The 26,302-nt window shown below is 47.0% G+C and overlaps 1 protein-coding gene across 5 annotated transcripts; it reads right to left on the minus strand.

Moving 5' to 3' along the window:
- Positions 1-498: 498 nt before the first annotated feature.
- Positions 499-3,702, minus strand: LOC105474124 (G protein-coupled receptor 182). 5 transcript variants are annotated; one of them, XR_011609109.1, is made up of 3 exons: positions 2,446-3,702; positions 1,242-1,431; positions 499-750 (listed from the first exon to the last, which is right to left on the minus strand). XR_011609109.1 is itself a non-coding variant. In XM_011728524.3 (2 exons), exon 1 carries the CDS (start codon positions 3,700-3,702, stop codon positions 2,488-2,490), a length of 1,215 nt encoding a protein of 404 aa, XP_011726826.2. In that variant the 3' UTR covers positions 499-750; positions 2,446-2,487. The 5 variants fall into 5 exon arrangements, 3 of the variants coding, with proteins under 3 accessions (XP_011726826.2, XP_011726825.2, XP_024646248.2); XR_011609108.1 differs by having other exon boundaries at positions 1,056-1,431; XM_011728524.3 differs by lacking the exon at positions 1,242-1,431.
- Positions 3,703-26,302: the final 22,600 nt, after the last annotated feature.

Genomic DNA, 26,302 nt, shown 5'->3' on the forward strand with positions numbered 1-26,302 from the left:
CCCCAAATAGTAGATGTCTAAAATCATTGTACATCTGATTCTTTTATATTCCATTGTTCAGCACAAAGTGTGGTTTTTATTTAGAATAAAAAAAGAAATTTGAAATGAGAGTTCTCTTCCTACCTACTATGAATATGCTCATACCTGGAGTTCAGAATATCTGGGCTCATCACCCTTTCAGTAGCACATTTCTGCCCAGCAGATGCCAGAATTCTTTCAGGTAGCACATTTTCCTTTTCTGTAGCTGGAATTCCCCAGGATTAACTTGTTGACCTGTTTTTAGTGGGAAATTAAGTCAAAGACTCAACCTTTTCAGGGGGTATTCCTGAGAGGATCCTCCGTCAGCCCAGAGAGAGTGGTGGGTCCCTGCCCGTGTCTACTTGGACTAATGTTACTAAGTGAGAGATTTGGCTACAATTTGTTTTGCCAATGCCATTTGATTTGCTGGGACATGGTGTGTCTTTGAGTGGAGCGAGACAGATTGAAAGAGGGAGGAGGCAAAAGTTTGGCATAGTTTAATGAGGTTGATATACGGGTGTTTCCACAGAGGAGACAGACCTCAAGAAGTTAGGGAGTGATGTCCATTTGGCCCCAGAGCACATGGACCAGGCGGGGCTCCCATCAGTGCTCAGTAGATGCTGAGTGTAACAGCTGGTTACCACTCTTGCCCTCCATGGATGGGAGGCCTTAGGGAAGTATTCATACTGCCAGGGTGATAACTAATCTTGGGAGAGTGGCCTCTGAGGTGACCTGCAATGTGACAGATGTAAAATTAGGTTTCCTTTGGGAAACAACTGTAGCCCACGTCAGAGGAGGCAGTGATAGGGGCATCAGATCTTGGCTTACTTGTTGGGACAAGAGAGGAAAGTCTTTTTCAGTGTGAATTCTGCATTGGTAGGCTAAGCCCTTACTGCGACCCAAGCCACAACCCAGACTCCTGATTCAAAAAGCCTTCAGCTCTGTGCTACTGAGCAGCTGTCTGCAGCATAAGACCCTTTCAGGTTTGGGCCCAGTGAGCAGGGAGATGCAGGTTTCCTTCCATGCTCCTGACAAACCTGGGTGCTATGCAATTGGAGCACGTGGTCAGTGCATCCACAGAACAGGTCTGATTTCTCAAAGCAGAACAGGTGGTCTCCAGGTCAGTGAGTAGTTGCTCCAAGTTAAACATTCCAGATACATCAAGCACTTGAGCAGGACAGAGGAGATGGCGAAGAGGCTACCAGTGATTCTAGTCCCCTCACCATGGGCAGGATTAAGAGGCAAAGGACGTGGAATTGGAAGGCGGAAACTAGATCCTGTTCTTAGGCCTTTACTTCAGAGTTCTTCATGGACAGGGTCCTAGTCTCCCAAACATAAGTGATCCTTTGCCAGAAGATCTACTTGTTAACAGAAGACTTCTTTGCTTCATCTGTAGAAGAAGTGTTAAGGAACCTAAGTTGTGGGACAGGAAAATTATGAAAAGACATGGCCAGGGAGAACTGACTTATAACAGTGTCAGAGCTCTGCCCTGTGACGGAATTGAGAAGTTTCCACTGTGGCCTTCCCCATCTGGTGCTGGGGACAGAGGGTGAAGGACAGAGCATCTGTCAGCACCTGCTGCTGGCTGTCCCAAGGGCTGCTCCCAGAATGACATCCCTTGATACTTTCCTATGATCTGGAGAGAAAGAGATGGGGGTGGGTTGGGCTTTCTGGTAGCTCTGTGTCTCCCTAGAAGAAGTCTGGAAGTTTCCTAGATCCGAAGCTGGGAGGAGGTCAGCTATGAGGAGCTGACTCTGGGACAGCTCCTCTGCTTGTGGGGAGGGAGCAGGATGGACAACGGGGAGGGGAGGGTGTCAACAAGGAAATGGAGCTGTGTTTCCTGGATGGCCGAGGGTGGAGATACCCTGCAGCTGACCCAGCTGCAGGGTGCAGGTCTCAGACCTTGGCTTTGCCCCCAACCCTGACATCCCCATCCCCCTTCACTTATAGCTGTGCATAGGATGCACAGCTGGAGAACGTCCTGCTGGGGTCGCCTGGTTCCTTGGCCTCTGGCCTCTTGTCCCCATAACCTGCATAGTGAGCTGGAAGATCAACAAGCTCACAAACACAAAAGGAGTTTTGTGACGTTCTTGCAGAGCTCACTCTTTCCGGCCAGAGTGATTTATGAAATGAATGTGTCTAGTTTCCTCTGCCGAGCACCTCTTTAGCCTCAGCTCCCTTCCCAATCCCAGCTGGAAGTGCAGATTTTTAAAAGATCCAGAGTCCATGACTATCTCTCCCATTTATTTCACCTTTTTTTCTGCATGGCTCCTTAGACACAAGGACCAAGACAAATAGTACAACACTGAGGGCCTGCTCTCTATCCCTCCCGACCCTGTCTCCCTCTCCATACCTCTGTATTTTAAGATAGACACAAATTTGACCCTCCCCTCTACATCCCCCCAAATCTCCCACCTATACTCTCACCTGTGTCTTTTCCTTCACTGTTGGAGGAGCCTGGCCTCTACCTCAGCTGGATGTAAGAGGCTGAGGGGGAGAGAAGGGGGAAGTATTTGGAAGCAAAGGGGATGCCTGAAAGCTCAGGCTTGGCTCGGGGTGGGGGGTTGCTGCAGCAGGCTGGCTGTCCCCCTTGGTGATGATGATGGAATGCTGGGTGGAACAGGAGGAAGAGGAGGAGTGTGCGTCTGCCCTGGTCTGGTCCTTAGGAAGGTAATGGACTACAGCGTTCAGGAGCCGGCCCCGGAAGTGTGGGCTGAGAAAGTTGTAAAGGATGGGGTTGATGACACAGTGCAGCATGGAGAAGCAGTCGATGACATCATAGAAGAAGTAGAGCAGGTGGACCAGGTGGCAGTGGAGGGAAATGTGGGTCCCATGCAGTGTGAGCAGCAGTAGGGTCACATGATAGGGCAGCCAGCAAATGACAAAGACGGCCACGTAGGCACACATCAGCAGGCAGTGGCGCCGGCTCTTGGGTTGTTCTGCCTGCCGCAGCCGGCAGGCCGTCAGCACGTTGAAGACTGCGATAAGAGGGAAGGGCAGCAGGAAGCCCAGGATGGTGGTGGACAGGGTCACCGCCACGGCCCAGGTACTGTACGTTTCAAAAGGTGCCATGAAGAGGCACATGGGCTCAGGGCCCTCCACCAGCTGGATGTGGACCACCTCAGGTAGCGGGATGATGGCCGAGAGGACCCAGATGCCCGCACACATGGCCCGCCGCACTCGGTGCTGGTAATGCTGCCAGGAGGGGGAGGCACTGGTGAGGGTGACATAGCGGTCGACGCTGAGGCACACCAGGAAGAAGATGCTGCTGTACATGTTGACAAAGTAGAAATAGTGAGTGAAGCGGCAGGAGAAGCTGCCCCAGAGCCAGGTGTAGTCCAGCGTGACCTCCAGCATCCACACGGGCAGAGACAGGACAATGCCCAGGTCCGCGATGGCCATGTTGAGGATGTAGAGGTTCAGCAGCCCCGCCCGGCCTGAGCCGCGCCAGTTGACGCATATCACCAGGAGGTTCTCCACCAGCCCAACCACAAACATGGCCAGGTAGAGGGCAAAGAGGACCACGCGCTTGGTGCTCTCGCTGAGCTCCACATGGCACTCAAACAAAGTGTGGTTGAAAAAGTTGAGCAGCTCGGTCCAGTTGTGGATATCTCCAAGGTCACTGGCAGGCACTGCGGTGACCCCCTCCGAGGGGCCGGGCCCCCAGCTGGGTTTCACTGACATTGGGACCAGCACACACCTATTGGGATGAAAGGAGAGTTGGAAGGGAAAGCAGACCTTGAGAGCCTTGTGTCCTCAAGGTAGAGGCCAGAGGGAGTCAGGGGCTTTGGGGAAAGATTCTGGGCTGATAAGGCAAGAAAGGGAAGTTTAGCTTTCAAACTGTGAATAAATAATACACAACTTACTTGCTAGCTCTGACCCAAGAGCAGAGATACTTTCTTAAGGGGTTTCAGGTGGAAGAGGCCAGGGCTGTTGGTGTCCACCAACATTTCTTCCCACCCCCAGACAGTTCTCCCTCAACAACCCCCTCAATGCCCCCACACCCGCCATTCCTAGGTGGTCTCCAACCTCCACCTCTCTCCTGGCACTTCATTCCTCAGCCCTTTTGCACAGATCTTCATTGCTCTTTTTCTGTCTCGTTATTTGGACCGTGAGTGTGGAACACACACACACACACACACACGCACACCACACACATCTGATTCACCCCTAGGAAAACCTGTGGATCACACGGGAAAGCCAGTTGTCTGCAAGCCCTGATTCCCATCTTCCCTGGGAGAGGGCGACACTCACCTGAATTTCCCTTGGGAGCCCCTCCGTCCTGGAGGGAGGGCCGGCAGGTCCAGGCTGTGGGGAGCTGTGAGGAGGCTGGAGGGCCCTTGACTGTGGGGCTGGCTTCCGTGCTGGCTTCACGGCCGCCCTTCCCATCCGGGAAGTAGCTGTCACTGCTGAGGCTCTGTGGAGAAGGCGGGGGTTTTTCCTGCATTCCCCCAATCCGGTTACAGGGGACGTCCCAGCAAAAGACCTGGTGTGCCAGTGGCAGGGAGGTCATACTGCCAGCATTAAAATCCCAACTCCTCCCTCACTCGCTGAATGAATTTACCTCTTTCCTTAGCCTCAGTGCTCTCCTCTGCAAAGTGGGGTCAACAATATTATCTACTAAAAGGGATGCTGTGAGAATTAAAGGAGCTGTTGAGGGAAGGAAAGTGCTTAGCTCAGGCCGGGCCTGTGGCAAATGCTTCACATATATATGTATTTTCCTCTCCCTAAGTCAGCTTGGAATCCCTCTCTCCACTGTCTTTTTTTTTTTTTTTGAGATGGAGTCTGGCTTTGTCGCCCAGGCTGGAGTGCAGTGGTGCTATCTCGGCTCACTGCAAGCTCTGCCTCCCGGGTTCACGCCATTCTCCTGCCTCAGCCTCCCAAGTAGCTGGGACTAGAGGCGCCCGCCACCGCGCCCGGCTAATTTTTTTTGTATTTTTAGTAGAGACGGGTTTTCACCGTGTTAGCCAGGATGGTCTCGATCTCCTGACCTTGTGATCCGCCCGTCTTGGCCTCCCAAAGTGCTGGGATTACAGGCTTGAGCCACCGCGCCCGGCCTCCCCTGTCTTAATTCCTACTAGAGTGAAATTGGATGTGGAGGTGTAGGGGAGGGTTAAAATAAATCTGAAAATCAGTTGGGCTTTTAATGACTCTGGCCCAACCCTGCCATTCTCCCCAGCCCCTCACAGGGCTGTGAGCTCCCTGCCTTCATCTTGTGACTGGAGGTGAGAATCTGGGGAGAAAGATAAGATTAAATGGCTGGGCATGGTGGCTCACACCTGCAATTCCAGCACTTTGGGAGGCTGAGGCAGGAGAATCGCTTGAGCCAGGAGGCAGAGGTTTCAGTGAGCTGAGATCAGGCCACTGCAGTCCAGCCTGGGTGACAGAGTTAAAAAAAAAAAAACATTGAATGTGGGGTGTCAAGGGGGCTTTGTCAAAGCTTCAGGGAGATTCCTAAATGGGGAGGGAGAGAGAGAATGGCGCCCTCCCCCTGTGGCTCTATACTTCTCTGCGTGAAGGGTGTGGTGGGTGGCTGGCAGGGAATGAGCAGGGGATGGGGTGTGGGGGAGGGAGAGCAGAGTTGTCTCTCCCTCCAAACTAGTGGGTAAGGGATTCTGAGCTGCATGTTATGGGTGAACATTGTGTGTCAGCAGAGCTTCCTGCCTCTCAGAGGGCTTTCACCTCACTTCATACCGTTTGATTCTGGAGATATCCCTCTGGGGAGGATGGATTTCTTCACCCTCTTTGAGGCCCAGAGAGGTTGTGTGTTACACAAGCCACACTTGGCAGATGGCAGAGCTGCCTAGGCCTGAGCCAAAGGTGTGTCGCCTGGAGGGGATTGAGTATATATTAAGTCGAGGTGAAATTCCCATAGCATAAAATTAACCATTTTAAAATGTGTGATTTAATGGCATTTAGACATGCACATTGTGCAACCACCACCTCTGTCTAAGTGCTAAACATCTTCATTACCCCCAAAGAAAACCCTATAACCATTAAGCAATCAGTCCTATTCCCCCGCCCCCAACCTTCTGCTACCTGTCCCTATGGATTTACCTTTTCTGGATACTTAATAGAAAGGGAACCATATCATATGTGACCTTCTGTGTCTGTTTTTTTTTTTCACTTAGCATGTTTTCAAGGTTCATTCACATTGGAACATGCATCCGTACTTCATTTCCTTTCATGGCTGAGTAATATTCCCTTATGTATGTGTGTATATATATACACACACACACCACATTTTATGCACTCAAAGAGAATATTTTTTAAAAGTTTGCTAATTGATTCTATTATGGTAAAATATACATAAGATTTACCATGTTAACCATTTTTAGGTGTACAGTTCAGTGGCACTAAGTGCATTTACACTGCTGTGCAACCATCAGTGCCATTTATCTCCATTAAAGGGGATATTTTTAATTTTGCAGTTTTCTTAAACCTTCCACTTACATATCAGATCGCTCTGAGATCACAAAATCTATCATGGCCGGTGCAGTGGCTCACACCAGTAATCCCAGCATTTTGGGAGGCCGAGATGGGAAGACTGCTTGAGCCCAGGAGTTTGAGACCAGCCTGGGCAACAAGACAAGACCCCCATCTCTACAAAAAAATAAAATAATTAGCCAGTTATGGTGATGCAGTCTGTACTTGGAAGGCTGAGGTGGGAGGATCACTTGAGACTAGGAATTCAAGGCTGCAGTGAGCCATAATCACACCGCTGCACTGAAGCCTGGGCAAGAGAGCTAGATCCCATCTCTTAAAAAAAACAAAACAAACAACAACAACAACAAAAAATCATGGGCTAGGCTAGGTGGCTCATGCTTGTAATCCTAGCACTTTGGGAGGCTGAAGTGGGCGGATCACCTGAGGTCAGGAATTCGAGACCAACCTGGCTAACATAGTGAAACCTTGTCTCTACTAAAAATGCAAAAATTAGCCAGGCATGGTGGTGCATGCCTGTAATCCTAGCTACAGAGTAGGCTGAGATGGGAGAATCTCTTGAACCCAGGAGGCAGAGGTTGCAGTGAGCTGAGATCACGCCACTGCACTCCATCCTGGGCCATGGAGTGAGACTCTGTCTCAATAAAACAAAACAAAACAAAACAAAAACAAACCATCATGATGAACCACGACAGTGTAAAATGTTGTTTACTTCAATTTTTCAGTTAGTTTTGCTCTCATTTTCTCTCTAGCATCTTAGTTTCTATCCCATTGATATTTCTCTTCAGTAAGGAGCCTTCTGAGAACTTCCCCTTCCCACTACATGCTTTTGACCCATGCAAATGAAGCCTATCCTAGACCAAGCACCCTCCAAGGAAGACCCTGGTCTGGACTTGGTCCTCTCCAGATGGCCACATCTGTGACCATTTCTGTTCCTCACAAGACTGCCCTTTAGTGGCTCCTATCTCCTGGGTCTCTGAATTGTCCTTCCCACATGGAGACATCCCCCGTGCAGCCTCACCTCTACCTGCTCCCTGCTCCCACCTACTCCTGTTGCCCAATGTGTATTTGTAGAAAGAGGAAGTGATGGTGGTTCCTTCTGGCAGAAGGGAAAGCTCCTCCCTCAGGAAGAAATAAGTGATAGCTCTGCAGTTTTCATGTGGGGCTTTTTTAGGGGGTGGGGGTGCAGCTGGAAAGAGAGAGACTGGGAGGAAGAGAAAGAGGGAGGAGCAGGAGGCCAGGCTCCTCGCCAACCTGGGCAAAAGGAGCAGGCCAGCAGCTTTGCCCTATGCAGCAGGAACAGCAGCAGTGAAACAATTCCTGGAAATTTACTTTTTCTCCTCCCCGCCCCACTTTTTTTCCCCAAAAAAGTGTAGACAAGACTTTGTGATCAACAATCAGAAAGGAAGGAAGGTACCAGGGAGGAGGTATTGAGAGGCAGAGATAAAGACAGACGACTTCCCAGAGTCGGGTCGGGAAAAGGGCTGTGCCTGGACCCTGGCGGAAGGGATGAGGCAGGCTGTCCCAGGGATCAACCCACGTGTCTGACTTACCGGTGGAGGCAGGTGCCTTGTGGACAGGTTAAGGCTGAGGCATTTGGCAGTGATTGCACTCGTGTCCACAGTGTGAACTTCCAGAAGGCTACTGAGTCAGGAAGCCAAGTGTAGTCGTGGAGGTTGCTCTGCCCTCCTGCCACAGCTTCCCCAAGCTAGAGAGGCATCTGGTTTGCCCAGCAGTACCAGATTGATTAGGAGCTTTCTAGTCTCCTCAAAGCCTGTGACCCACTCCCCTGTCCTTGGCTCTCTCTGCTCAGTTTTTCCCTTTTCACCGGGTCTTTACAAGACACTGTGGAGATAACACCAGTTTTTGAATCAGACCTGTTTTTGACACTTTTTTCCACCACTTGGTAGCTGTGTGATCTTGGGCAGGTCACTTAACCTTTCTGAATCTCAGTTTATTTTCTTTTGTTTTTGTTTTTGTTTTTAAAAAATATTTATTTGTACAGATTGATGTGGTGCATGTGCAGTTTTGTTACATGTATAGGTTATCCATCACAAGAATAACATGCATTGTACCCATCGACTAGTTTCTCATCATCCACCCACCTCCTATTCCCTCTTCCTTCCAAGTTTCCACTGTGTACCATTTCACTCTCCACATCCATGTGTACACATCTTTTAGCACTCACATATGAGTGAGAACATGCAATATTTGATTTTCTATGCCTCGTTTGTTTTACTTAAAATAATGATCTCCAGTTCCATCCACATTGCTGCAAAAGACATAATTTCATTCTTTTTAATGGCCAAATAGTATTCCATTGTGTATATATACCACATTTTCTTTATCCTTTTATTCGTTGATGGACGCTTAGGTTGATTCCATGTCTTTGCTATTGCGAATAGTGCTGTGATAAACATACTAGTGCAGGTGTCTTTTTAATGTACTGATTTCTTTCCCTTTGAGTAAATACCCAGTAGTGGGATTGCTGGGTTGAATGGCAGTTCTACTTTTAGTTTTTTGAAAAATCTGCATACTGTTTTCCATAGAAGTTGTACTAGTTCACATTCCCACCAGCAATGTCTAAGAGTTCTCTTTGCTCCACATCCTTGCCAACATCTGTTTTTTTTTTAAATCTTTTTAATAGTAGCCATTCTGACTGAGGTAAGATGATATGGCATTGTGGTTTTTATTTGCATTTCTCTGATGATTAGTGATGTTGAGCATTTTTTCATATATCTGTTGGCCATTTGTATATCTTCTTTTGAAAAATGTCCATTCGTGTCATTTGCCCACATTTTAGTGGGATTATTTGTGGGTTTTTTTTTTTTTTCCTTGCTCGAGTTCTTTGTATATTCTGGATATGTCCCCTGTCAGATGAGTAGTTTACAAATATTTTCTCCAATTCTGCGGGTTGTTCATTCTGTTGCTTATTTCTTTTGTTGTGCAGAGCTTTTTAGTTTAAGTCCCACTTGTTTGTTTTTGTTTTTGTTGCCTGTGCTTCTGAGATCTTAGTCATAAATTCTTTGCCTAGTCCAATGTCCAGGAGACTTTTCCTTATATTAGATACTAGATTTTTACCCCAATACTAGATTTTCTTCTAATATTTTAATAATAGTTTTGGGTCTTATATGTAAGTCTTTAATCCATCTTGAGTTGAATTTTGTGTCTGGTGAGAGATAGGAGTTTAATGTCAGTTTCTTAATATATAAGGTGAGGATAATGATGCTTCCCTTACAGGTTATTATATGGGATACATGAGATAATATATACAAGCATGCCCTTTTTCCACTTGTTGGGGATAAGGAAAAAGGAATCCCCTCTTGTGGAATTGACATTGAGAGACCTCTCTAGTCCTATTACCACCAGCCATTTTTTCCTCTCTGAATTAGATCAACATGAGCCAGGTCTTTTATTTGTCTGTCTTGGGTTGTGTTTTTTACATAGAAGGGTGGGAACATTCCCAGATGTCACTATGAATTACCACAGAGAGATGTAGTAATAGTAACAGCTAATGTTTATTGAATACGCACCATTGGCCAGATGCAGTTGTAAGGGGCTTTATCCATATCACCTCATTTAATCGTCGTAACAACTTCACAGAGTGAGTACTACTATCGACAAGGAAACCAAAGCACAGAAACTTTAAATAACTTGCCCCAGTCACACAGCTAGTAGTTCAATAAGCCCATGTTACAAGGATTCTTGAGCTGGATTCCATGCAGCTAATGGTTTTAGGTGTGAACTCTATGAAAAGTATACGCAAGTTTTTGATTGTTGTGTTATGTGCATTTTTGTGGGGGCTTATAACCTTCCGTAGATTCTCGACGGGGCCCACAATGTCCAAAAGTTTAAAAAAAAAAAAAGACCCGTGGAGAGCTTCTCCTAGACTGGGGTCAGGATAAAAAAAGCAATGTTGGGTATCCACTTCTGTGGAGCTGACTCAGCCCTAGGAATTCTAGGAAATTTCTTGCGTGAGGAAGGAGGTGTCTCCATGAAGGGTGAGGGATTTGTAGGATGATCTCAGAGGGATTTGAGAAGGGGAAAGTGAATGTCTTTGCTTCCCACCCCCTATCTTTCACGAGATGAAGGACAACTGTTTCCTCTGTGATTTCCCAAGTGTGAGAAGGGAGAGGGTGTGACATTAGTCTAAGGAAGAGGAAGCTTGAAAAGACTGATAAAAGACTGGAAAGGACCCAGATATTATTAATATCCCTCTGCTGCCTACAGCATCGGCAACCTCCCCGCATGCCTCCACCCTTCCCCGCTCCTTCGGTCTCCTATCTCTCCCAGCTTCTGTTTCTCCCTCACTCTCCCACCTCCTGATCTGCACCCCTCCCCCAGCCTTTCTGTAGATGTGGTAAGTCTCTTGTTGATTCCAGATTTCTTCCGTTTCTGTTAACTTTTGTTGAGCACCTAATGTATGCTGGTCAGAAATTCTCCAGTGCTTCCCAAGACCCAATCTTTCTAAGTTTTCAACATTTTAATAAAGGCATATGGATTCTTCGACTCCCTGAAATTGGAGTTGGGAGGACTTGACAAAGTCATCGGGATTCTCCTCCCTCGTTATAAAGATGAGAAAAATGGAGGCTTTAGGAAATCTCATAGTGTCGCAAGATGTAAGAAATAGTGATGAAAATGGAAAGCGAAGCCAGATGTTGCAGTGTCAGCTACCTCAACATTCATTATCTCTGCTAGAAGCTAGCGCTGCCAGGGGCTGGAAATAAAAAAATGACAGGACTCAGTCTGGGAGCCCCTGCGAGTCTGTCAAACCTCTAGTATGCAGCACACTCAAGGCTCCATCCATATTGCTTAATTAACACGAATCCAGTCTCTTACCAGCCAGCAGTCTTGCTGTTTCCCTCCTTGGAGGATTCGTGCAGGGAGATATGGGGGCGCCCTGATGCTGGAGAGCGTGACCATTGGTATGAGCTGAATGAGCTGAAGAGCCTTGGCCGATCCCAGGCCGATGCACACGTCGTGACTGCAGGGCTAGAGAAGAACCACCAGGGGGCGCGCGGCTCTTTGCTAGCCTCTGGTTTCTGCAGGAAACCTCTCCTTCCCCCTCCCAGTCCATCTCCACTTCTTCCTTCAATTAGGGGACAGAAATTGGGCAAACATGGACAGTGGGAGAGACGCCCAGTGCAAAGAAACCCTGGATTATTCTGTCCCACCCCTACTCCCTCAGCTCCTTGCCCCTCTATATCCTGCCCACCAGTTATGAAATAGTTTCCTCGACCTCACCTGGAGGGACCTTCCTTGGACAGCAGTGAGGTACAGTCTGTACCCCATTCTGTAGTCTCCTGAGGAGAAGATCCCTCCTGTCCATCAACACCTTGATACAAACTAAAGTAATACCTTTCCAGTTACTAGGGTTCATATCCTTCCCTGCTTGGGCCAGGTTTTGAACACACCATCCTCATTGTCCTTGTCCAAATGAGCAATGTTTTTAGCCTCTCAGTGTCTGAGGGGTCCAGATCCTGGATGTGGGCTCTGACAGGGGAGGGCGGAGGACAGTGGAGCCAGCACCCAGGGCATATTAGGAGGTGAGCGGGTGAGCCCTGTGACACCTGCGTAAGTAATTTCATTCCCCCTCCCAGCAGCCCTGGATGCTTCCTTCCTGTGGGTTCCAAGGCTCCATTCCCTTCTTTCCCCTTTCTTTACCTGTAAGGTTGGACTCCCCTGTGGATCTTCCACTTCCTTCTGCCCCAGAAAACTACTGTAGCAGGAGGGGACCTGCTCCTGTCCACTCTTTTGCCTTCTCCTTCTCATCCTAGAGAGCCTGATCGTGCCCCACTTTTCTGGGGAGTGATTGATTCTACATGCTGAGTGGGATGAGGAAACTCAGGCTCAGAGCAGGATTTCCACCGAATGTGCCTGCAAACCAGTAACTTCCCAGTAAAGTCTGTTCTGGGTGACCATGGTTCAGGAGTGCTGGTATACAGTGTGTGTTAGGCCATTCTTGTGTTGCTATAATAAATACCTGAGACTGGGTAATTTATAAAGAAAACAGGTTTAATTGGCTCATGGTTCTGCAGGCTGTACAAGCATGCATCTGCTTGGCTCCTGGTGAGGCATCAGGAAGCTTACAACCATGGCAGAAGGTCAAGCGGGAACTGATTTGTCGCATAGTGAGTGGGAGCAAGAGAGAGAGAGCTGGGGAGATGCCACACTTTTAAACAACCAGATCTCATGACAACTCATTCCAGTGTCTCCAGGACAGCATCAAGCTGTGAGGGATCCACTACCATGACCCAACACCTTCCACCAGCCCCTGCCTCTAATATTGGGGACCACATTTCAACATGCAATTTTGGTGGCACAGATATCCAAACCGTTTCACAAGATATGTAGAGACAAGTTCTGACCCTTGTTTGTAGATCAGAGTGGTGTGTGTCATGGTGTGTGTGTGTGTGTGGGCATCTGTGTGGATACTTGTGTGTACACCTGAGTAGGCACAGCAAGGCAGAGAGGCATTGATGGACTAGGGAAACATTGCTGAGTAGTGATAACTACTCACTGGGCAGGACTTGGGATTTGCAATTGCATGCATGAGTGCCTGCAAAGGCAGTTGAAAGAGCAGAGAGATGAAGCCAGGGTAAAAGATGGTGCAGAAAGACAGTGATCAGGGAGGAAAATGAGGACTTTCTGCTAAAATGCCTGAGGGCCTCCCTGCCTACCGCAGCCCTCTGTGTTCTTGAATCATCCTGTCTGAACAGAGGCCAGACTCTCATTTCACCCCAGCCCGTCTGGGTCTGTCCTCTGCAAAGTCACTTCTGCACTGGTACAGGGAGAGGCAGGTGGTGAGTCACCTGAGAGACAAGTATGTGTTCATCATGAGCTGTAACTCACGCTTCAGGAACCTGCTGGCCAGACAGCTGGATGCACAAGGCTTGTGGGAGCTGCGTGTAGGACAGAGAAGGGGGCCAAGCAGCTAAGGGCCAGACTTCAGACAGGCTGGAGATGGTGACCATGGACATCACCAAGACAGAGAGCATTGCTGCAGCTGCCCAGTGGGCGAAGGAGCGTGTGGGGGACAGAGGTACCACCTCAATCCCTCCTCATGCCTGTTTGTTTCTCTTCTCTGTGTGTCACTAGGGAAGACCTAGTGTCTGCTAACTGGGAACATTCCCAAGACTTTTATTTTCAGGGGCTTGAGCTTTCCATTTTCCAGAGCAGAAGTCCTAGAGTGGCCGTGGCTGGGCCCAGGGTTAGAGGAGTCCAGCCTGTGGTTAGAGCCCAGTCTCTGGAGAATGTGGGGTCCTGACAGTTGGCATGAGACCATCGGGGATGGGGCCGGGCAGGATCCAGGCTTCTGATCTCAGCATTCTCTTACTGGTTCCTTCACACTTGTCCCTGTTGAGGGCTTTAAGATGATCCCCACTTGACTCACCAGGACACTGGGGCTTGGAGAGCTGAAGGGACTTCACATCAAACACCGAGTGATGAATCCTGTTCCTTTTGGGGAAAGGGAGATCATTGATTGCTTTGTTCTGATTGTAAATGGAAAACATGGAGAAATTATAGAAGAGGATAAGATTGGATAGATAGGACAGTAAGAGAGGATTTCTCATTGGAGAAATGATAGAAGAGGATGGGAGTGAAACGACATTCACCCTAATCCCAGCCTCCAGGGTTAATCTCCCTCTACTTTACACATTCTGGGGTCAGCATTTTCATCATCAAATTTCTTCCACAACATAACAATCAAGGTCTCCATATTCCAGCATGTGGAGAGACCATAATTTGTTAAAGGGATTCTATATCGTTGAATGCCGAAGTTTTTTCCTGGCATAAGTAACATCTGAGTAATGATTCTCTACCAAGGTTTGTTGACAGGCTTAGTAGTGCTATTCAAAAAAAGTAAAACTATTGAATCAAAGAATCCTCATTCCTTCAAGTCCAGGAAAGGTTTCTGAGTGGGGGAAGGGCTACCATTGCAGGCCTTATTGTTTTTCTAATATTCCTAGGATCAATCTCTGTCTCCCGTATCCCCCAGTCCTCACCCACACACACCCTTGCCCCTGCCAGCCTGGAGTCTGTAGCTCTGTAGCTCTGACTACTCCAGATCTTTCATGCTATTAGTTTGCTCCCCTGTGTCTTCTGTAGAATCTTCCCCAAAACTTGCTGGGCCCTATGGGGATAGGGCAGAGGTGGCCTTATGGGATCATGGGAAGAAAGAGTGGTACTTCCTGGGGCAGAGAGTACAGTCTGGACACCTGTGTGGCATAAGACCCCCTTCCCTCCTCCCCTCTGTGCTCTGGCCATTCAGTCCACAGTGAGCTTTGGGATTCCCAGGTACACAGGGTGACCTTTTCTTCCAGGACAGATATTGCCTTGGCATTATTGCAGGTTGTAGCACAGCTTGTCCTCTGATGGCCAGTGCAGGCCTGTTCTCTAACTTCCCCTAGTCTTAGTGTTTAAGTGTATCTCTCCTAACCAGGATACAGAAAGTAATTACTCATGCGTTTTTCTTATTCTTTTCTTTCCTTTTTCTTGTCTCTTCTGTCCTTTCCCCTTGGTTTCTCTGTCTTACCCCATTCCTGTCTTCCTATTTCCTGTGTCTATCTCTCTCCCCTGGAGAGATATTTGTTTGGCCCTCATTCTGTTTTCTCAAGTTCTGTCCATGCACTTCACAGCATTGGCTTTACTGCATGCTGGGTGCCAGGCACTAGGAGCAGAGATGGGAAGGACCACCCCTCACCCCTAATACCTTGAAATGGGTGCAAACCTTGAAACTCTGAAGCCACCCCATTCTTATTTCCTCTCTTCCACTCCTTTCCCTTATTCCATGTAGCACATTTGTTGACTCAATAAATACATTGAACTGGAAAATGAACTTGCACCCTAACTGTGTCCAACTGCATAAACACAACAGTGATACTCTCATCTTCCTACCATCCCAGGACTTTGGGGCCTGGTGAATAACGTTGGCATCTGCCTGGTCTCCAGCTGCAATGAGTGGTTGATGGAACAGGACTTTTTGACCATACTGTTGGGGGTGATTGATGTGACTCTGAGCCTGCTGCCCTAATGAGGAAGGTCAGGGGCTGTGTGATCAATCTCTCTAGTATCGCGGGGCAGGTTTCACTTTTTGGTGGAGGCTACTGCATCTCCAAGTACAGTGTGGAGGCCTTCTCCGACTCCCTCTGGTATTGGCCTGGGACAGGGCCCTCCCTCGTCCTCCTGCACCTGTTCTTCTGTGGGAGCCCTTTGCAGTAGTTTCATGTAATCATAGCCTTAGAGGCCCCTTATCGAGATGCCCCTCTCTCATTTTGTGTGTCCTGTTGCCCTTATGGATTTAGCCAGTCACTTCTTGGGAACAGCTTCTGCATGTTCTGGGGAGGGAGGGGCCCCAGACCACATGGTTCCTGAACTCACCTTTGACCCTATTGAGTGGGCCTCATAGGCAGAAAATGTCTGAAACAGACTGGAACTGGCATATTTGGCTCCAGAGCCCAGGATGAAGCCACTGTGACATGCAGTTGCAGGGAGCCTAGGAGACATGGGGTGAGCATCTTAGTCCATACAACAGACTCTTTAGGCCCTTGGTTGAGTGCCCAATATACTCAGCCCAGGACAACAAGATTTTGACCCTGACTGAAAAGCTCTGACACCTGAGAGAGGAGCAAGAGAGCTAGAAGGTTGGTTGCCAATTCTCATAGGGGTTGTGACCCAGTCAGCCCTGCTGGCCATGGCAGCCACCTGAGTTGGGGAAGTTCCTGGAGATGGGGTCTGAGCTGGAGATTGAGGATTCCCCACCTGGCAGCCTTGAACAGAAATGGGGGAATGACTTTTGTCTTCAGCCTAGGCCCAGGGAGAGCCTCAGCCATCTGCCTGTGCTGTGGGGTCCTCATGGGGTGAAGCACAGGGCCAGGCCTTGGGGAAGGCTGGGCAGGTGGGTGCATGTGGGCTGGTGGAGGCCCTGGGCAGGAGCTGTGCTTCATGCTGTTGGCAGTGGAACCCCCCCAAAAAAGGATTTGCTCAGGAGAGCTCCTTGGTCTAGTTGACTTCTAGACACCCACTGACTGCAGGGAGCCCAGTGGCTGTGAGTGTGGGGAGTCAGACTAAAGGCAGAGGGATGCTCCACAGAGGACAGCTGCCATCACCCAGCTCAGAGGCCAGGGAGATTCCTGGGGCAGGAGAAGAAGGGAGGGGACTGAGGACTGCAGAGGAGGTGGAATATGGGAATTCTGGTGATCCACTGGATGTGAGGGCATAGGAAGTGATAGCACTGAGGTGCTGCCTTGCTCTTGAATTGGTAGGATTTAGGGCTAGTAAGCTTTGGTATGTGAAATGTGGAAACCCCAGAGAGAGGCAAGGCCACCATCATAACTTTCATCTGCTATCTGCTGCCCTTCCCAACTCTCCAAGCTTTCTAGCCTCTTCCACTGCTGTTGCATGCTGGATTTGTATTGGGTTTCTTTGTTTTTTTGTATTTTGCCTCCTAAGATTTCTGAAGTCCTTGCCCTTCTGCATGTCTGCCATGCAGGAGGGAGCTCTCCCACTTTGGAGTGAAGATGGCTGTGATTGAACCTGGTCACTTCAAGACCAGTATGGCCAGCTCTGAGAGGCATTTACAGAACCTCAAGGAGCTGTCGGACTAGGCCAGCCCCGAGGTCAAGGAGATCTTATGGGGAGAAGTTTCTGACATCCTGTGAGTAAGCTGTGGACAGTGGGGAGATAAAGAAATCCTTGTCTAGAAGTCTGGGTCCATCACTAGTGCCTCCAACAGTGTGAGAGTCTGTCCTCCAGACTCTACCTCCCCAACAAAGTGAGGACATTTAGTCCATTTAGCCATGTGGTCAACTGGTCACCTAAAAGAAGAATCCAAGCTCCTATAATTGAAACCACTGGCTCATCTGAACCTCTCATTATTTTGAAGAGGAAACTAAAGCCAGAGAGGGTAGACACCTGTGGACTCATGGGCAGCTGGGTTTAGAGATAGCTTATTTTCATGTTCTTAGGCTGTTAATAGAGACCTTCAATTTATGCAGCCCAGATATCTTAGGAAGAGAGGCCGAGGGGGCTTAGTGTGGAACAGGTTTTGCTGGAGTGAGGGTTGGGGCACTCCCTGGGGAATATGGATGGATTAGACTTGAGGCATATCATTGAGGGGCCTAGGGATTCTTAGATACTCTCCTCCCAATTCAGAGCTCTAAGTGGGAGGGGAAGGATGTGCTAGTACATTAAGGATCTTTTCTCATTTTGAACGGACCTCAAAAAAGCACGTAGGAGCCTTTGGTCAAAATGCAGTACAAATCTATCATTGGTGACTGACTGCATGGAGCTGACCATCTGCCACCCCTGCACTTGCTATGCAGCTGGCTGGGATGCCAAGTTTTCTACCTCCCCGTGACCTACATGCCCACCTTCCTGGTGGATGCCATGCTCCGCTAGGTTCTCCAAGGCTGGCCAAGGCCCTGTGAAGCCAAGACTCAGGTGCATGTTTTCATAGATTTGGGGTATGCCATGAGGGGTGATGTATCAGGGAGAGAGAAATAGGTTACAGGGAGGAAGCTCTTAATGTCAGCAGGTCATGGTTCCCGCCACCTTCATGACCTCCTGGCTCAGATTCTCCTGGGAGATAATTCCATTCTCTGAAGATGTTGGTAGGAAGGTGCCAAGTTATCCAGCTGAGTAACAAGGGACTAAATAGCCCTCCTGGGTTCATTGTCACCTTGGGTGTTCACTTAAGGCTCCAAGCCTCTTGGACCATCCTTGGGCTAACAACTGGGGAGGTTTTGAGTAGAGGGAGCCTCAGACCACTCCATTACCTCCTGCCACCTCCTTGGGCTGTGCATTAATGCTGGACCAGTCTACACCATCCCACGGGGTGGAAATGGCCTGGAGGATGCAAGGGAACCTGTCCTCTGAAGATCCCTATGCACAAGGTGTGGAGATGGGGAGGTGACCATTATGCTGCCCCACAGGCCTCAGGAGTCATCCCAGCAGCAGTGACTAGAAGGTGGTGTCCTAGGTAGGGATCTGTATGAGAGAAATAAACCAATGTTCTATTTGTCCTGAAAGCATGAACTTCCTTAGATTCTTTTGTTCTAGAAAAAGTTGATAGGATGACCCATGTGCAGTGATTTGAATGTTCTTGTGAAGCTACACTTGGATTCCAGACACATGAGATTGCAATCCCTCTCTGAGTCTGGGTTCCCTCCTTTGCTCAGTACCCAGAGTCACTCCAGAAAGCCAGGTCACTGTCAGCCTCTCTAGGACTACAAGTCAGAGGCAAAAAGAGTAAACAGGAATAGGTCCTCTCCTGATATTGGAATTCTCTGCAAGAAAAAGTAGGAGATCCCAAAGGGGAAGTCTGATCTCAGAGGCTAAGAAAGGGGAAAGAAGGGTAATAGGGCTGAGACCTCCCGAACTGCTGGGAGGGAGGAATGGAGTGACTTATATAAGTGGGTATCTGAGTTTATACCCTTTCATCTCCTGAAGATACCCTTTCTCTAGCTTTGAGTGGCCTTGGAGAGCAGTGACAGGAAGAGGCAAGTGCCTTTAAGGAGGTCAGAGGATGAGAGGCATGGCCTGAGGATGGATTTGAAGAGGGAAGTTGGACTATCCCTGCCCTCTGTCAGCCCTTCCTACCACCAAGGTGAGGGAAAATTGTTTTCTTTCCAGGGTTTCTGGAGTATCTTTGGGTCACAGAAATAGACCTAAGGACAAGCCAGCAAGGAGATGTCAATAAGGCACTGGCAGGCCCCAGGTCCCTCCCTGGGGCAACTGAAGCCTCCTCCCCTCACCTGTGCCCTCTCTGTGACCCTCAGTGACCAGCCCTTACTTTAAAGTCATTTCACTTTCCCTGTGCCATCCCTCAGGTCCCCCACCATATCCCAACACACCCCCTCCTCCAGTGACAGGGAGTGAGAGTCACATCTGGACTATCTTTCTTGTTTTCCCTCCCTTTGTTGAGCCCCTGCTATAGGCTGGAGAGGAATTCTCTTGAATTACCTAGTCCTCATCCTCAGTGTCTTCAGTTTTCTGAAGATGTTGCAAGTGTGGACTCAACACAGAAAGCATTAGGAGAAAGGGGTACAGATTCCTGGGCTCAGTACAAATTGTAGTTACAGGGTACCATCATTGATTTCTCATTTTACTGATTTCAGGTTAAAAGTCCAGGATATGGAGTCTTTAGAGAGCCCTGTGTCATTGAACAAATCATGTTCAGTGTAAAAACAGATAGTGAGGTCAGATGTTGCAGGACCTCTGAATTTAAAACACGTAATGAGGCTGGGTGTGCTGATACCTGTAATCCTAGCACTTTGGTAGGCCAAAGCGGGTGGATCGTCTGAGCTCAGGCATTCAAGACCAGCCTGGGCAGCATGGCGAAACATGGACTCTATCAGAAATGCAAAAATTAGCTGGGCATGTTGATGCATGCCTGTGGTTCAGCTACTCAAAAGGTTGAGGTGGGAGGATCACTTGAGCCCAGGAGGCAGAGGTTGCAGTAAGCCAAGATGGCGCCACTGCCCTCTAGCCTGAGTGGCAGAATGACACTCCGTCTCAAAAACAAACAGAAAAAAAAACCTCAAACAAACAAAAGACATGCAAAGAGGAGAGGATGGAGAAAGATGGTGGAATAGAAGGCTTCACAAATCCTTCTCCAGCCCCAACCCCACACCAGGACAACAAGTTAACATCTACACAGAAAAGAACACTTTCATAAGAACCAACAACCAGGTGAGCACTCATTTTACCTGGTTTTAATTTCATATTGCTAAAAGAGGCACTGAAGAGATAGGAAAAAATAGTCATGAGTCATGGACACTGTCCTTCCCCAACCCCTGGCTGCAGAGGCATGGTGCTGAGAGTGTCTGTGAGTGCTGGAGGAGGGAGAACACCGTAATTGTGAGGCACTGACCTCAGAGTTGTCCTGTTAGAGCAGAGAGGAAAACCAGACCAAACTCAGCTGATGCCTGCCTGGGGAGGGAGCATTTAAACCACCCCTAGCCACTGGGGAATCGCTGATCCCAGCAGTCCTAACTTGAGTGCCCATGAACCTCACCACCAAGGGCTATGACGCTCTGTGTCTCCAAGTAAACTTGAAAGGCAGTCTGGGTCATAAGGACCGCAACCCCTAGGTGAGGCCTAGTGCAGAACTAGGCCCAGAGACAGTGGATTAGGGGGACACATGACATACTGAGACACCTGCTGGGGCAGCCAAGGGAATGTCAGCATCACCCCTCCCCTAACTCCAGTCTGCACAACTTGAGGCTCCAAAGGAGACCCCATTTTTCACTTGAGCAGAGGAGACGGAAGAGTGGGAAGGGTTTTGTCTTGCATCTTGGATACCAGCTCAGCTACAGCAAGATAGGGCAATGATCAGAGTCATGAGGCCCCTATTTGAAGCCCTAGCTCCCATATGAAGGGAACCCATTGCCTTCAAGGAAAGGACCCAATGCTGGCAGCATTCATCACCTGCTATCTGAAGCGACCTTGGGCCCTGAATAACCAGTAATTCCTAGGTACTAATCAAGGGCCTTGGGTGAGCCTCTGAGACTTGATGGCTTCAGGTGAGACTCGGGACATTCCCAGCTATGCTGGCTATGGAGAGAGACTCCTGCTTGAGAAGAGCAGAGGGAAAAGTAAAGGGGACTTTGTCTTACACCTTAGGTGCCAGCAAGGCCACAGTGGGGTAGAGCACCAAGTGGGCTATTGTGTTTCCTGATTCTGGGACTTGACTCTTGGATGACATTTTCTGGACATACCCTGGGCCAGTGGGGAGCCTGCTGAGCTAAAGGGTGAGTTCCAGGCCAGGCAGCATTCACCACAAGCTGACTTAAGAGATGTTGGGCCTTAAGGGAACATCGATGGTTGTCCAGCAGTACTTCTTGTGGCCTAGGGAGGCGGTGGCTGCAGGTTGAGGTTCCTCTGCCTTTGGAAAAGGAAGGGAAGAGTGAGAAGGACTGTGTCTTGTGGTTTGAGTCCCTGCTCATCTGCAGTTTAGTAGAATACCAGGTACACTTCTAAGGTTTTTGACTCTAGTCCCTGACTCCTGCACAACACTTCTGGGCCCATACAGGGTATGGGGTACCTCACTATCCTGAAGAGAAGGACACAGGCCTAACTGACTTTGCTACTTGCCGACCATAGAGCCCTAGGGCCTTGAACAAACATAGGTAGTAGCCAGGGACTACGTACAGCAGGCCTTCGGGGAGACCCAGCACTGTGCTGGCTTCAAGTCTGATGCAATGCAGTCATAGTGTTGGTGACACAGGGGTGCTTGTGTCACTGCATCCCCAGCTTTACATGGCTCAGAACACACAGAGAGGGAGATTCTATATGTTTGGGAGAAAGTCCGGGAAGAGAATGAGACTCTGTCTGGTATTCCAGAGAATTCTCTCAGATCTTGTCCAAGACTATCAAGGTGGTACCTCTACCAGTCTGCAAGAACCATAGCATTACTAGGTGTGGGGTGTCCCCTAAAGCAGATACAACTTGAATCACAACACCTAAGTATTTTCAAATATTTGGTAAGCCTTCCCAAGAACGACAGTTACAAATAAGCCCAGACAGTGAAGACTACAATAAATACATAAGTCTTCAATTCCCAGACACTGAAGAACATCTACTAACATCAACACCATGAAGGAAAACTTGACCTCACCAAATGAACTAAATAAGGGACCAGGGACCAATCCTGAGAAACAAATATGTGACCTTTCAGACAAAGAATTCAAAATAGCTGTGTTGAGGAAACTCAAAGAAATTCAAGATAGCACAGAGAAGAAATTTAGAATTCTATCAGATATACTTAACAAAGAGATTGAAATAATTAAAAAGAATCAAGCAAAAATTCTGGAGCTGAAAAATGCAATTGGTTGGCCGGTCGCAGTGGCTCACGCCTGTAATCCCAGCACTTTGGGAGGCCGAGACGGGCGGATCACGAGGTCAGGAGATCGAGACCATCCTGGCTAACACGGTGAAACCCTGTCTCTACTAAAAAATACAAAAAACTAGCCGGGCGAGGTGGCGGGCGCCTATAGTCCCAGCTACTCGGGAGGCTGAGGCAGGAGAATGGCGTGAACCCGGGGGGGCGGAGCTTGCAGTGAGCTGAGATCCGGCCACTGCACTCCAGCCTGGGCGACAGAGTGAGACTCCATCTCAAAAAAAAAAAAAAAAAAAAAAAAAAAAAAAAATGCAATTGGCATATTCAAGAATGCAGCAGAGTTCTTTTTTTATTTTTATTTTTTATTTTGCTTTAAGTTCTGCGATACATGTGCAGAACATGCAGGTTTGTTACATAGGTATACACGTGCCATGGTGGTTTGCTGCACACATCAACCCATCATCTAGGTTTTAAGCCCCGCATGCATCAGGTATTGTCCTAATGCTTCCCCTCCCCTTGCCCCCAACCCCCTGACAGGCCATGATGTGTGATGTTTCCCTCCCTGTGTCCATGTGTTCTAATTGTTCAACTCTCGCTTATGAGTGAGAATATGTGGTGTTTGGTTTTCTGTTCCTGTGTTAGTTTGCTGAGAATGATGGTTTCCAGGGTCATCCATGTCCCTGCAAAAGACATGAACTCATTCGTTTTTTATGGCTGCATAGTATTCCATGGTGTATATGTGCCATGTTTTCTTTATCCAGTCTATCATTGATGGACATTTGGATTGGTTCCAAGTCTTTGCTATTGTAAATAGTGCAGCAATAAACATACGTGTGCACATGCCTTTGTAGTAGACTGATTTATAATCCTTTGGGTATATACCCAGTAATGGGATTGCAGAGTCAAATGGTATTTTTCATTCCAGATCCTTGAGGAATCGCCACATTGTCTTTTACAATGGTTGAACTGACTGACATTCCCACAAACAGTGTAAAAGCATTCCTATTTCTCCACATCCTCTCCAGCATCTGTTGTTTCCTGACTTTTTAATGATCGCCTTTCTAACTGGCGTGAGATAGTATCTCATTGTGGTTTTGATTTGCATTTCTCTAATGATCAGTGATGATGAGCTGTTTTCATGTGTCTGTTGGCTGCATAAATGTCTTCTTTTGATAAGTGTCTGTTCACATCACAGTTCTTTAACAGCAGAATTGATCAAGCAGAAGAAAGAATTAGTGAGCTTGAAGTCAGGCCAGTTGAAAACATATGGAGGAAATAAAAGAAAAAAAAAAAAACAATGGCGCATGCCCTCAGGATCTAGAAAATAAACTTAAAAGGGCAAATCTAAGAGTTATTGGCCTTAATGAGGAGGTAGAGAAAGGGATAGGGGTAGAAAGTTTATTCAAAGGCATAATAACAGAGGACTTCCCAAACCTAGAGAAAGATATTAATATCCAAGTACAAGAAAGTAATGGAACACCAAGCAGATTTAACCCAAAGAAGACTACCTCAAGGCACTTAATAATCAAAATCCTAAAGGTCAAGGGTAAAGAAAGGACCCTAAAAGCAGCAAGAGGAAAGAAATAAATGACATACAATGGAGCTCCAATATGTCTGGCAACAGACTTTCCAGTGGAAACCTTCCAGGCCAGGAGAGAGTGGCCTGATATATTTAAAGTGCTAAAGGAAAAAACTTTTACCCGATAATAGTATATCTGGTGAAAATATCTTTCAAGCATAAAGGAAAAAGGAAGACTTTCCCAGACAAACAAAAGCTGAGGGATTTCATCAAGACCAGACCTGTTGTACAAGAAATGCTAAAGGGAATACTTCAGTCAGAAAGTAAAGGACATTAATGAGCAATACATAATACCTGAAGGTACAGACCTCACAGGTAATCATAAGTACATAGAAAAACACAGAATATTGGAACATTGTAAGTGTGCTGTGTAAACTACTCTTATCCTAATTAGAAAGACTAAATGATGAACTGATCAAAAATAATAACTACAACAACCTTTTAAGACATAGTACATATGATATAAATAGAAACAATAAAAAGTTGAAAAGTCAGAGAATGAAGTTAAGGTGTTGAGTTTTTATTAATTTTCTTCGTGCTTGTTTGTTTATTCAAATAGTGTTAAGTTGTTATCAGGTTAAAATAATATGTTATAAGATAGCCTTTGCAAGCCTCATGGTTACCTCAAACCAAAAAACATACAATGGATACACAACAAGTAAAAAGCAAGAAATTAAATCACATCTCTAGAGAAAATCTTCACTAGAGGAAGACAAGAAGGAAAGAAAGAAGGTAAAGAAGGTCATAAAAAACCCAGAAGACAAATAACAAGATGGTAGGAGTAGGTCCTTACTTATCAATAATGACATTGAATGTAAACTAAACTCTCCCGTCATAAAACATAGACTGGCTGAATGGATGAAAAAACAAGAGCCATTGACCTGTTGCCTACAGAGACACACTTCACCTATAAAGACACACATGGACTGAAAATAAGGGATGGAAAAAGATACTTCATACCGATGTAAACCAAAAAGGAGCAAAAGTTTTATCACAGATAAAATAGTTTTCAAAACAAAAACAAGAAGAAAAGGTCTTTCCAAGAAGGTCGCTATATAATGGTAAATGGGGTCAGTTCAGCAAGAGGATATAATAACCACTTTAAATACGTAATATATGCACCCAACACAGGAGTACCCATATATATATAAAGAGAGTATTATTATAGCTAAATAGAGAGATAAACCTCAATGCAATAATAGTTGGAGACTTCTGTACTTCATTTTCAGCATTGGACAGATCTTTCAGACAAAAAAAATCAACAAAGAAACATCAGACTTAATCTTCACAGTAGACCAAGTGAATCTAGTAGATATTTACAGAACATTTCATCCAATGGCTGCAGAATGCACATTCATTTACTCAGCACATGGGTCATTCTCAGTGATAGATCACATGTTAGATCATAATACAAATCTTAAAATATTCAAAAAGTTGAAATACTATCAGGCATCTTCTCTGACCACAATAGAATAAAACTAGAAATGACAAGAATTTGGGAAACTAAACAAATACATTAAAAAATTTAAAATATGCTTCTGAATGATCAGTGGGTCAATGAAGAAATTAAGAAAATTTATATTTTTTATTTTTATTTTTATTTTTTATTATACTTTAAGTTCTAGGGTACATGTGCATAACGTGCAGGTTTGTTACATATGTATACATGTGCCATGTTGGTGTGCTACACAGGTTAACTCATCATTTACATTAGGTATATCTCCTAATGCTATCCCTCCCCCTCCCCCCACTCCACGACAGGCGCCGGTGTGTGATGTTCCCCATCCTGTGTCCAAGTGTTCTCATTGTTCAATTCCCACCTATGAGTGAGAACATGTGGTGTTTGGTTTTCTGTCCTTGTGACAGTTTGCTCAGAATGATGGTTTCCAGCTTCATCCATATCTCTACAAAGGACATGAACTCATCCTTTTTTATGGCTGCATAGTATTCCATGGTGTATATGTGCCACATTTTCTTAATCCAGTCTATCATTGATGGACATTTGGGTTGGTTCCAAGTCTTTGCTATTGTGAATAGTGCCACAATAAACATACGTATGCATGTATCTTTACAGCAGCATGATTTATAATCCACTGGGTATATACCCAGTAATGTGATGGCTGGGTCAAATGGTATTTCTAGTTCTACATCCTTGAGGAATCACCCATTGTCTTCCATAATGGTTGAACTAGTTTACAGTCCCACCAACAGTGTAAAAGTGTTCCTGTTTCTCCACATCCTCTCCAGCACCTGTTGTTTCCTGACTTTTTAATGATTGCCATTCTAACTGGTGTGAGATGGTATCTCATTGTGGTTTTGATTTGCATTTCTCTGATGGCCAGTGATGATGAGCATTTTTTCATATGTCTGTTGGCTGCATAAATGTCTTCTTTTGAGAAGTGTCTGTTCATATCCTTCAT

The sequence above is a fragment of the Macaca nemestrina genome, chromosome 10, assembly GCF_043159975.1.
Source record: "Macaca nemestrina isolate mMacNem1 chromosome 10, mMacNem.hap1, whole genome shotgun sequence".
In the NCBI taxonomy this organism is placed as follows: Eukaryota; Metazoa; Chordata; class Mammalia; order Primates; family Cercopithecidae; genus Macaca; species Macaca nemestrina.

Bases quoted from the DNA above. Each gene is read 5' to 3' on its own strand.
- LOC105474124 (XM_011728524.3), bottom strand. From the start codon at position 3,702: ATGTCAGTGAAACCCAGCTGGGGGCCCGGCCCCTCGGAGGGGGTCACC.